General features: G+C 38.3%; 1 protein-coding gene and 1 long non-coding RNA gene across 3 annotated transcripts in view; one reads left to right on the top strand and one right to left on the bottom strand.

The window, feature by feature from the left end:
- The window catches only part of gatad2b (GATA zinc finger domain containing 2B), a 48,940-nt gene that overhangs the window by 14,778 nt on the left and 20,853 nt on the right, over positions 1-13,309 (top strand). For both annotated transcript variants that reach the window (XM_032581751.1, XM_032581750.1), the window contains exons 2-4: positions 2,941-3,321; positions 6,211-6,340; positions 11,458-11,589. In XM_032581751.1, coding sequence (XP_032437642.1) covers positions 2,942-3,321; positions 6,211-6,340; positions 11,458-11,589 — 642 coding nt within the window. In that variant the 5' untranslated portion in view covers position 2,941. The remainder of the gene's footprint in view (positions 1-2,940; positions 3,322-6,210; positions 6,341-11,457; positions 11,590-13,309) is intronic.
- Positions 1-13,309, bottom strand: part of LOC116731892 (uncharacterized) — a 187,411-nt gene that overhangs the window by 161,762 nt on the left and 12,340 nt on the right. The window lies entirely within an intron of this gene.

Genomic DNA, 13,309 nt, shown 5'->3' with positions numbered 1-13,309 from the left:
CATTTAAGTGGCCCCTGAGAATAGTCGTGTGTTTGTTTTTACATTGAAAAGGAGGGGAAAAGATGAAAGTTTGAAAAATTGGGCGAGGGTAGAGAAGGGTTTCTTTGCGGTAGTGTATAGCAGGAGCAGAAACAAAGTTTTGAAAAAAAATCCTGTTGGAAAGCTGTGAATCAGTTAGTTTAGTTCAGAAGGCTGTAACGTTTGTAGACTCTTTCACCACACATTCCTCCAAATGTTATATGAAGTTTCATTTGGTTTATTTTTCATGAGGGAAAGAGAGGGCAAAAAGGGAGACGAAAAAAATACTTTGACTCATTCAACGTAAAGGTGGTGTGTGTTTTTCTTCTAGCAGTTGGAGGCCAGGTCTCCTCTGCATGTTTTGTGCATGTTTATTTGGGAAAAGGAGCACTGGGAATAATGCGGAACCCCCTGCCCCAAAATGTCAAAACCGAATTGTTTAATTTATAAGTGGTCAGTGCAGAGGTCACGCTACACATCTTCGTTGTCTGTCATTTTGACTGACGGGGTCAAAAAATTCAGTCATAACCCATTTTTACCCATCAATTTTTTTAAATTGATAATTACGCATTTAATTGCATTTAATTGTCATTTGGTTTAATACTCAACAAGCTGAACAGATTATCTACATTTTGTGATCACACACCAAGCAGATGAATACATATAACTTTTCTCTGCAGTGACAATGTTTTGAATAAAGGAAGTGATCTCCAGTTGAAGTGATCAGAAGTTGGCAAGAGTCTCTGTCACCTGAGTCCAAAACAATTCTTTTCAGCAGAAGAATCCAGCTGCAGTGGGGCAGCTGCATCACACACTGTCCAAAGTTAATCACTCTTCAACATGACGCTGTCTACTCCCAGATAGCAAGATGAGTGGTTTAGTGTCCAGATCAGAGATGATATTCTGAGGAAATGTTTCTTTTATTGATTCATTTAAGTAAACTCCACAATGTAACTTATTCTCTGTGCATAAAGTTAAAAATGTCTGCACGGCAGCACCAAATGGTCAGGTCTGTGAAATCTGTTAAAATGATGGATGGCCATCAGATTTTTCCATCACTGTTTGAAAAAGACCCTGTGAGACAGAAATATTTTGGTGAATACAACTAAAGTGGTAGTGTAGGTCCATGTAACTTTTGTTCACTTATTTTTAGATGATAAGAAATTTAAAAAATTAAACAACTTAATCATTTTCACATGAGATTCAAAGAATACAATATAAATGTTTTTGGTATTTTCAATGTAATCATCACATCAAAAATCAAACATTTATGAAATATCCCTAAACCTCATTTGATTTTGTTATTTGTTTTTTAACATTTGGGACAATCTTCTTTTCCCAGTGACAGAAGCACACAACAAGGTGGGGATCCCACAGCGTGCACAGCATTGATGACTTAGCCATTTCAGATGGCTGAAATATTAGGTTCCCTAAATGCAACATACTGTAGATAGTTGTGCATGATGTGAAGAATGAACTACCCAAGCCATGAGATTATTGCTTAATCTCTGTCCCATAGGGTAACAAAATAGACAAGGGGTGAACATCAGGCTGAAATGGTCCAGCAAGTCCAGAGTCCTCTCCTCTCTGGTGGTACAAGTCGCATACTGGGTGAAGGCCGGCTGGTTTCAGCGCAGTCAGCTGATCCCTGGTGAAAACAACGTGGCCAAGTTTATACTCAGCAGAGTAAAAAAAAAGTATCTGAACACCAAAGAAAAAGATTACTCTCTCAGTCAACATTGTTTAAGATTATCTTTGCACTTTACTAGAAGCTTATTAATGTTGTCAAATAATAATCAATCAAAAAAAAATTTTTAAAGTAAAAAGACGAGAGGAGTAACCGCATCGTGTAGTGCGCATACACGATGGTGTATAATTTGTTAGACACCAAGTCATCCCTTCACATACCAGATTGTTATATTATAATAGTCTCTCAGGGCCTCCTCTGCTTCAGGACTCTGTCTTCTGATAGAGTGAATGGAGACACCCTGCCTTTGGACCATGTGGGTGTACTGGGGCTGACTTGCCCAGTGAGGGAAGGGCAACAGCCCTGTATGCACCCTTTACATTAGTATACAGTAAATCACTTGTCTTGTTTCTCCTGGTGGGACAATTGACAACCTGGTGAAAAGAAGCCATGGAATCCAGGGTGTGACATGATTTAAAAATAAATATATAAATGAATCACATGGAGAAAATACATATCCTCTCTGACCATTTGGTTCATTATCACCACCTTGTGGTTGTGTTTTAAGGAACGCATTACTACCATATTGTGTGGGAGGAAAAAAATACTGCTTGGCAAAGTGGTTCATTGTTTGACTTTGCTATTCAGTGACTATTTGGACTTTTAAAACTCAATGCACATTTTTATTTTGTAGTTTTGAGCAGCTGCTGTTTCATATATTCTGTTTGTATCATGCATCAATCTGTTTTGTCTCTTTTCACTTGAACAAACCTTAAGAGGATGTCACTTTTGAGGAGGAACAACAAAGTTTTTGTCAAAATAGACCTGCACAACTAGACCTGAATGCAATATCACTATTGCAAAAGACTGCTTCGATTATTTGGCAGACTATAATGATTCATGTGTCTGTGCATGTTGACATTTTGTTTGGTCAGTTAGTTGAACACTAACTACCCTTAATGTCAAAACGTGATGTTTCATTTTAGTGGTGAGATGCCAAAGCTCACTGTGTGTGTGGAGGGGAGGGACACTGTGCAATTAAATATTTTAGTCATATTGTCCATCTCCTGTTAAAAACTGAAGTGTGATGACTGCCAGACCAACAAAGAGTAGTTTTGGACCCTTTTGTCTTAAATCTGTGACTGAAGGCATGGCTAGTTTGTCTAATCTGACTTTGTTAATGCTTTTATTTTTCTCTCTCTCTCTCTCTCTCTTTTTTTTTTTTAACCTCATAGGATGGAGCGGATGTCTGATGATACACTGAGGCTCAACCTGTTAAAGCGAGGTCTGGAGTCATCCAGTGAGAGGGAGGAGGCTCTGTCAAAGCGCCTAAAAATGGAGGGTCACGAGGCCATGGAGCGCCTGAAGATGCTTGCCCTTCTCAAACGCAAGGACTTAGCTGATCTGGCTGCCCTAGAGGTCCCAGGGACGCTTGGAGATGGAAAAGGCCCCAGTGCCAGCTCCATCCACCACCAGAATCTAATGGGTGCGGCATATGAGGAGAAGCTGAATGGAAGTTTAAGGCTTGGCAGCCACAGTGTTCATGCCGGTCAAAGTAAGAATGGAAAGGAAAACATTATGGATGAGCCAGTGGATATGAGTGCTGGAAGAAGATGGTGAGTCAAGTATTTATTTCCTAAAAGATTATAGCGAATAAAGTAATCTGGTATTCTAAATAGGGTCACACCTTTAATTTAACTAGTATGTTTAGTTTTTTCCCCGCACTACTTCATAGCATCCATCCATCCATCCATCCATTTTCTGTTCACCCTTTGTCCCTAATGGGGTCGGGAGGGGTGCTGGTGCCTATCTCCAGCTACGTTCCGGGCGAGAGGCGGGGTACACCCTGGACAGGTCGCCAGTCTGTCGCAGGGCATCACAGAGACATACAGGACTTCATAGCACAGATGTATAATATTTTGTGGGTGTAGTCCACAAAATATTATACATTAGCTCAGCTATACACCACTACCTGTATTGTAGGGTACAGGTAGTGGTACAATATACCACTACCTGTATTTCTGAGGTAATGGTGAGTAAAGTAGTGGATGTGGTTTAGAGTTTATATTTATGGCCCGAACCCAACCACAAATATTGATTTGATACTTGGGGGAGAATCGGGTTCAGATTTCTGTGGCGTGTTTAATAAGTCTGTGTTGCATATTTTCTCAGCATACAGCAGAGAGAAAGGCAAACTAGAATGCACAATATAAAGTTTTGTTGGCTCCAACATACTTTGTCTGAAGCCAAATAATCGATCCACAGTCACATAGTTTCAGACAATTGATTTTTGCACACAACTTTCATACAATAGCACAGACCAGCTGTGGGACACTTCTCCTGCTTCAGTGTTTGTCATGCTCCTCCCAGTGGGGTTCCCCCTTCCTCTCTGCATCCTCTGTTTTGCGTTTCTAAACTCACGGAGACACCCACACGGAGACAGGTTTCTCCTTTCACAACAACGTTTCAATTTCCATCGAGGAGTTAACCATTTGACAGTCTTATTTCTATGGTATTTAGTGAAGAATTGTACAAATTAATATAATTTCCCATTGTGTTACTTCGTTCCTCAAAAGTATTCATGTCCCCTGTAAAGTTAAAGACTACAAAATTAAGATGATTGCTTTGATTTATGTTACAGTTTACTAATACACTGAAAGTTTAAAATTGCCAATAAAAAAACAAAAAACATTGAGAACAATATGTTAGTGCATCTCAATCTGTGGTAGACTTTGGCAATGTCAGTTTGCATCTAGCTGAGATCAAGCAACTATCTTAAAAGATAGGAGCTGTTCTTTTACAAGAGAATTGAACAGTGTTCAGAACCCAAATGAACAAATAAACCTTGACTGTCATCCTGTTGATTGTTTCCTAATTGGATTTCCTAAAAATCCAGCAACTGCTTAGATGCTGTGTAACCCAAACAATATGGGTCCCTTCATATCACTTCCTAGTGTCCTACTCTGAACGTGGTTCTTTGATTTTATGAAATCAATTTCAAGAACTGAATGAACTCGTTGCCCAAGATATCTTTCTCTTAGCCTTGTTTAACAAACACAAATATTGTTTTATAATTTACTTTTCAGCTTTTATAATACACTATATTGCCAAAAGTATTTGCTCATCTGCTTTGACTCACATATGGGCTTAATCCCTAATCAATATGACGTTGGTCCACCCTTTACAGCTAGAACAGCTTCAACTCTTCAGGGACGTCTGTCCACAAGGTTTAGGAGTGTTTATGGGGATATTTGACCATTCTTCCAGAAGTGGATTTGTGAGGTCACATAGTGATGTTGGACAAGAAGGCCTGGCTCTCAGTCTCTGCTCTAATTCATCCCAGAAGTGTTCTATTAGGTTGAGGTCAGGACTCTGTGCAGGCCAGTCAAGTTCATTGACCCCAGACTCTGCCATCCATGTCTTTATGGACCTTGCTTTGTGCTCTGGTGCTCAGTCATGTTGGAAGAGAAAGGGGTCAGCTCCAAACTGAGCTGACCCCTCTTCACCTGTGGCCATGGAAATGATTGGAACACCTGATTCCGATAATTTGGATGAGTTGGCAAATACTGTATGAAAACCCATATGTGTTTTAATTATGTATTGAGAGAAATGCGGCGTGATCTTTATAAGAAATGAAATCACAGCTATTCAATCCTGTTTGAATATCTTTAATCTCTATGATTTACGTGTTTTGGTTTAGCAAAAATGCATCAAGTACTTTTTTTCTCCATTGATGTCAAAGTTGCAGAGAAGAAAAGTCACAATTTTATCTTACCATGTTTTATCTTCCTAATTGTCTGAATATTCAGATTTTCTAGTAACAATCATAGTGGTTGTCTCAAACCAGTTCCTTTAGCAAGCTTTTCCACTAGCCGCCTCTAACCAGTTCGGTCCGGTCCGTCCCTGACCAGATTCATTTTTCATTAGCAAATTCAGCATGACTCTGCAATTCTCAGATTTTCATACCTATTCAGGGGTAGTATTAGCTGGACCGAGTCAGGTATGCCACCAAAGCAATTTGATTAACAGCTGATGGCATTGATTGGACAGGCTTGTTATTACTTAACAGCAAACTTCAAAGCAGTATTATGGTTTACCTGTGGACCAAGAGCTGCTCAGTACAAAGAAGCAATTTTGAGTTTAATAAGGAGCAGTGATAGGAACACATGCATTTAAGTTTTACAGTGGAATGACCGTGACATAGCAGCGCTGCCAGCAGCATGTTGAAGAACTGGCAGCAATAAAGAAGAAAAAAACTGTGCAGCTGTGGTCAGTCTTCTGACCTGGCTACAGTTTTGCATTGACAGTTTGAAACTCTGGAACTACATAATATTAACTTGGTGTGATGTGAATTAAATTTTTATTTTGTATTTAAAAAAAATAAAGTTCAAGCATGTCTACTGGTTTACATCTTTTTACATTACATCTAATACATCTAATTGATTTGTCTTGTATTGATCTCAGTCTTTAGATGTTCTAACTTTTTGTTTTTGTTCTTTTTTTAGCGAGGTTGATCGTGACAGACAAACTCCTTCTCCAGATGTCATCATACTTTCAGACAACGAGGCGTCCAGTCCCAGGACAACACCTCGACCCGAAGAGCGCATGCACCAGGCTAACTTGGAGATTTTTAAGGTTAATTTAGAACAGCTCCCACTTCTTCTTTGTACACCATGATTCAATATTACCTCTGTCTTAATGTGGCTATGACAAATATTTAGCATACCTTTGGAGATTCATTTTAACATACAGTGAAAAAACTATCTCTGAAACAGAATTTAAATTAGTTTTTAAAATTCAGTTTTCAAAATTTAGAGTTTCATATTTCATATGGTTGGCGGCTTTGAATTTACTATTTGCATTTTACTATTTTGACTCAATTTTTTGATAAATGGGTTTTTCAATTTAGGTACCACCTGGATGTATTGATTCTTTTAGAGCAAACAGCCATGCAAAAAAATGGAAAGCCAAGTTGAAATGAGCACACCTGGTATGTAGTAGCATTGGTTTGCAGTGGACTCTCTGTGAATGAAGATAATCAGGAAACTGAATACTTTCCTGATTGTAAGTATTCAATTAGGAAAGTATGATTCTTGATAGTGGGGTACCAAACGTGATGTAGAGTTTGTGCTCTCGTTGTGTAACATTGGGCCCAGGAGCTTTCCACAACTTTCACATGCTTAGGGGAAACGTTGTGTTGTCAAAATAGTGCTAAATGTCAAAGTGGAGAGCAGGAATGTGCAATATATACGGTATATGGTAGAAACGTATACCGTATATGTTTCTACTGTATACGTAGGCCAAAGTGCTATAAAGAAATTCGGCCTACGGTAGAGAGTCTACCAGCTAATTGCAGTAATGCTTGTTTATGACGCAATCATCCGGTATCAAAATAGAGCAAGCGGAAAGTAGCGTGGCTGAAAGCACAAAGGAAGAGCTCGCTAAAAAGGCAGGTGCAAAAACTTAACTTGTCTGGACTTAATTCAGGTTTATTTTCCTGTGGTCTTAGTGCGATGCTCAGGAGGAGCACAGCAGATGTCACAGTTGTACAGCGGAAAAGCCAGGGGTAAAAGCGCATGTGGGATTGGTGCGAATCCCTCCATGACGCGCACGGGATAACGTTCGCTGAGTCCAATGAACCCCGCTTCTAACCCTCCCACTGTCTTAGTGCAATGCTCAGGAGGAGCATGGCAGGTTTCACTGTTGGACATTGTGGAAGCGCCATGGGGTGTGACAGTCTGACAGTCTTTCTAGACTTGACAGAAAAAAACGCAGATGTGATGACCCCACCGGACCATGCACAGAGTAAAACACTCGGATCAGGAGCAGAACATTGTAATCTGCAACGTGTGTGGAAGAGAGGACATACAAGCAATTTATTTTACCACCTTAACACGAAGCATATGCTTGAATATCAGAAATGCAGCTGACTACAAGTTCCAGTAACTACACTGAGAAGACAAAGCAGGATTTGACGCAGACAACATTATATTAAAGTTATTGTGTTTTTAGCTACAGATATATTTTTCATTTTTTTAACTTTGATTTAACCAGGTAGTCACCATTGAGATTATGCTCCTGCCTATCATTGCCAGGTCTCCCTTAAAATGCTAATTTTAAGGGAGACCTGGCAATCAACATAAAACAAAACGGTTTTATGTTGCTGTTGCATAAAACCGAATGTTGCATGCGAACAGCATCCACAAAAACTAGTGTTAAACAAGTTTTTATGCATACAAATATATACTGTACATTCCACTCAATCAGTATATGATTTTTTTTCTATTGTAAGTTATATATAAATTATATTGTGATATATATTGTTACTGCTATCCATCACAATATATGTGATTTGAATTTTATGCCACATCACACATGCCTAGTGGGGATGTCAACACAAAGTTCACTTGATGTACATCACGAAACATAGCCTTATTCATTATATCATCATCACTAATGTTTAGAGAAACATGAACAACCCCTAGTATAGAATATTTTTTACTTCTAGAAGTTTTAGTATGACAATCAGTATTTATTTAGTTACCGATAATCACTTTATTATTGATGGTAAAGTCAAATTTAAAAGAGCCATGGTAAAAAAATTTATTTTAAAAATTGGTTTCATTGAAGTCTAAAATGTAATGACAGGTTTCTTCTGTAATTCCATAATCCATAGTTTCCTGATGAGAAACTATGGATTATGTTTTTTATTATGTATTTATTTGTGTTTATGTATTATTTTTGACTGAGCTTATCGTGCTTTTCTGCAGAAGGAAGTAGCTGTAACATACATATTGATGGCTACACCAGTTGGTCTTTACTAATTTCCTTGAAATTTGGTTATTTCCAAAATAATAGAACATATTTTTAGTTTCTTCATCTGCAAACCACTGGTCATATAATTCCCAAAAATGAATCTTTTTACAGCTTTTGTTCACAAGAATAACTCCAAAAATAAGATTATGTGAGGATAGTGACAGCTGTCAATACAATTTTATTAGTGGGTATCAATTGAAATTTCAACATTTAACTGAAACACTTTAGATTCAGTAGCAATCTCTAATTGATACATTCTGTCATGTGATTACTGAACAAAAAGAATGAACTCAATGCACATTTTAGTGGTGGAATACATACAAAGGCCTGTCACAATAACATATTTTGTTGGACTATTAATTGTCCCAGAAATTATTGTGATAAACGATAATATTGTCATTTTGAGACCATTGTTAACTAATAGCATAAAAATTGTCTGACAATGCATATACACCTTTCTCAGGGGTCAATAAACAAATTTCAAAAGAACATTTAGCACTGGACCTTTTAATTATAAAACATTGGGAAGGGATTTTGGGGGGGTTGAATTAGGCACTGTTCACATTCAGATCCTACAGTTGATGGGAGAGGGGAAAAGCAGCCGCCCCCACAAGATGCCGCCCTGGGTGGTTGCCCATGTTGCACATACCAGAAACCACCACTGCACCTCAGTGATTGTCAATAGGATGGTCCCCAAACAAGCAAACGGCATTTGTGCATTTTAGGTGCAGATATGTTGGTTATTGATTAGTTGCTACTGTTTTACAACATAGCGGCTCCACAGGTTCAGTGGTTCACCACAGTCATTCAGATTGAATCCAAAGCCTCCCAGACTGCAGCTGTTACGTTTGGCTTTTAAACCTGCGTTTCCCCAGCTCACTCCTCCTCACTAGACTCTGTGGTAGGAGACCAGGAGCCCAGCAGGTAACTGAGGTGATGGTAACATGGTGACAGGAGACACTGCTGCTCCATCTCCATTCATTTCTATGGAGTTTGGGTGGTGAGCCTACAGACAGATGAGCAAACAGCACAAAAACTAGATTTATTGTCATTACTGTTATTATACTTGTTACAATTATAATGAAAAAAGCAAAATAAATACACTATATTTTAATGAAACAAAGTACCGTATTTTCTGGATTATAAGTCACTCCGGAGTACAAGTCGCACCAGCCATAAAATGCATAATAAAGAAGGAAAAGACATATATAAGTCGCACTGGAGTATAAGTCGCATTTTTGGGGGAAATTTATGTGATAAAATCCAACACCAAGAACAGACATGTCATCTTGAAAGGCAATTTAAAATAAAAATAGAATAGAGGCAACAACAGGCGGAATAATTGTACGGTATGCTAACGTTACATGACACATAAACAACAAACTGAGAACGTGCCTGGTATGTTAACATAACATATTAAGAGTTATTCAGATAACTATAGCATAAATAACATGCTAACAAGTTTACCAAACCATCCGTGTCACTCCAAATCACTAAATCCAATGAAATCTTCATCCTCAGTGTCGCTTTTAAACAACTCCGTTAACTCCGGAGGTAGAAGATGCAGCGCTTCCTCTTCTTCCTCCTTGTTTACGTCAGACTCGTCAATTGCAGTTCCAATTATTCCAGCCTTTCTGAATCCTGACAGAATGGTTTTGGTTGTCACTGAAGCCCATGCTTTGTCGATCCATCCAATGACTTCCAGGAAAGTTGCACGGCGCATTCTCCCGGTTGCCGTGAAGCTGTGCTCTCCATCCATCATCCACTGCTCCCACAGGTTAGGGGACATCGTTGTCCTTTCTCTGATAGAGAGGCGATTGCGTAGCATAAAGCAATAACACCAAGAAGGTCCTCCTGCAAAGTCATTTATATTCATCTCCTTGGCAAATACCTGGGCTTGGAGACGCAACTGCACTGTTGACAAGCCTTTCCCGGCAGCACGTTGTTCAAGCATCCATGTGCGAACTCGTTCCTCTAGCTGTGGCCACCTAGCTTTTAGCCCGCGATTGGCTTTTTTTGTTTTCTTCATTTCTGTAAGAGTAACCTCCGCTTTTCGCCAGTCCCTTACAAGTTTCTCGCTAACTCCAAACTTTCTTTCTGCTGCTCGATTACCGTTTTCGGCTGTATATTTTACTACTTGCTGCTTGTAATCTGCAGAAAATGATTTTCTTTTTGGTGCCATTTTTGTTAAGTCCTTCTCAGTTGTTTTTATAAGTTACCGCCAATGTTGAAATTATCAACACAGATCTAGAGTGCCCTCTTATGGTTTAGTGTGAAAATAACATGATATGATATAATAATGTGTTAATAATTTCACACATAAGTCGCTACAGAGTATAAGTCGCACCCCCGGCCAAACTATGGAAAAAAACTGCGACTCATAGTCCGGAAAATACGGTAGTCTGGTAGGGATCTATAACTCATGGTAGATTTGAAGCACAAAATAAACCTGCATGTTTTCCCAGTTTGACAAATTACCAAAAGAACTTTATACAAGGTCAATAAATTTGGGTGCTGATTGTTTTCTAATATCTTAGTCTTGATAAATAAAATCTTTAAAACCATATATTTGCATCAACTAACTTGGCTGATGAATCACAATTGGGCCACTCTTGAAATGGGGCCCACAAAATCATTCTGACTGCAAATGGTCCCAGAATCAGACTTTAGACACCGCGGGTTTAAAACTTTTCAGTGTATAAAATGTTCAGTGAAATTGCTGCTTTTTGTTCTGAATCTGTTTTTCCATAAACTGGCATATAACCATTTTTCTTTCGCCACTCATGTTGATTTGAAACATGGTTGGACCTTGGTGAGCCAATTCAACCAAGTATCATTACAAAAGTTAATGGTTTTAGTTAAAAATCCATGACTGTAAAAGTCACTTTATAAAAGTAGTTACTGTGTATGCGTGTGTTTGTGTGTGTTTTCTCCAGGGAAAAACAGGAGAGGAGCGACAGCAGATGATCAAAGCTCTGAGGGAAGAGCTGCGCCTGGAAGAAGCCCGACTCGTCTTGCTCAAGAAGCTTAGACAAAGCCAGATGCAGAAGGAGAACGTTGTTCAAAAGGTTAGGTTATTTACATCCTTAGAAGAGAATAATAATAAGCTATAATAAATAATAAGCTATAGCTTATTATTTTTTGTCATATACACAAAACCACTAAATGAAAATATTTTCATTTAGTGATAGCAGACACTGTCACTAGAGCACCAAAATATTAGACCAATGTTAGTGACGGGAAGATCAGCCTTTGGAACAAATGCAACGTTTCATTACACAGGGTTTCTCCCAGAAAACTTGCTAAACCCGGTGGTTTTAGCGCCGAGGCGGTCCACCGACAGTCCACCAGTGGTCCACTGTATTTTTGTATTAAAAGATGTCATGTTAAGACAGGAAATGTAAGACATTACTGGATAGTTATATGTTACAGGAAGACATTGCCAGTGAAACTATAGAGTCTTAAAAACAACATATCATAAAATACAATTAAAATGAATATCAATTATTTCCGCTTTTGTTTAATCCAAACTAAGTCAGCGTTTCCATAATGCCCCCCATAAATGCATAAATACTAACATTTTAACACAGAAAATGTGTTAAAATGTCCTGTAACAATTGTTAATTGTTTTAACAATTGTTGTGTTAAAACAATTTGTTTATTGAAAATATCAATGATGCTAAATTTGATTTAATGGTGTCAGCATACATAAATCAAAGATTTGAAATTGTTTAACATTTAAATTTAAGATTTTAAGGAGCTGGCAAGTTTACTTTGAAGATTGTTCTTTGAACTTTTACATAGTTAAATTGTTTTGTTACCATAGCTGCAATCTGATGCTCTGAGTTTAATCTTTGAGTTTGAGCTCTCTTTGTTCACAAATACAAATTAGTATCCTGCTATTATAACTGATTTCTTTTTAGGTTGGCCAAAAACTATCCCCTTCTCCCAGAATTTACTAAATCCACGGTGAAATGCTGTTAGTGGTGCTGATGTTCTTAGCAGGAAGAGAGGCCCCTAAGTCAAATTTTGCTCAAGGCCTCATACGACCATTGACTGGCCCTGCATGAAGACCTAAATCCGCTTCACTGAGCATCTGTGCTGGATACAGAGGGATAAATGGGACATTTACAGCGTGTTCCAAATTATTATGCAAGTGATATTTTCTCAGATTTTCTTAAATTGTCAATGCAAATGATGGTCAGTATAATTTTCAAGTCATGAACTATTACAGTATAAATCAAATTATACTGAACAAAGCTACAGAACAGTATTTTTTTCAAAAATAAACTCAAAATGCACTGTTCCAAATTATTATGCACAGCAGATTTCCTAAACATTTTATGGATTATAAAGAACTGCAAACGGTCATTCTTTGAATGTGCAGCATTAAGTGGTCACATGTACTAAAATCAAAAGTTATTTCAATCAAAAACATCTTAACAGACCGAGTTCCATGTTAACATAGGACCCCTTCTTTGATATCACCTGCACAATTCTTGCATCCGTTGAACTTGTGAGTTTGTGGAAAGTTTCTGCTTTAATTTCTTTGCAGGATGTCAGAAAACCTTCCCAGAGCTGCTGTTTTGATATGAACTGCATTCCACCCTCAGATCTTCTGCTTGAGGAAACTCCAAAGGTTCTCAATAGGGTTGAGGTCAGAGGTCAGAGGATGGTGACCACACCATGAGTTTCTCCCCCTTTTATGCCCATAGCAGCCAATGACACAGTGGTATTCCTTGCAGCATGAGATGGTGCATTATCATGCATGAAGATGATTTTTCTACG

Source organism: Xiphophorus hellerii, chromosome 13 (assembly GCF_003331165.1).
Source record: "Xiphophorus hellerii strain 12219 chromosome 13, Xiphophorus_hellerii-4.1, whole genome shotgun sequence".
Lineage (NCBI taxonomy): Eukaryota > Metazoa > Chordata > Actinopteri > Cyprinodontiformes > Poeciliidae > Xiphophorus > Xiphophorus hellerii.
This window is presented reverse-complemented; position numbering and strand designations above follow the sequence as displayed.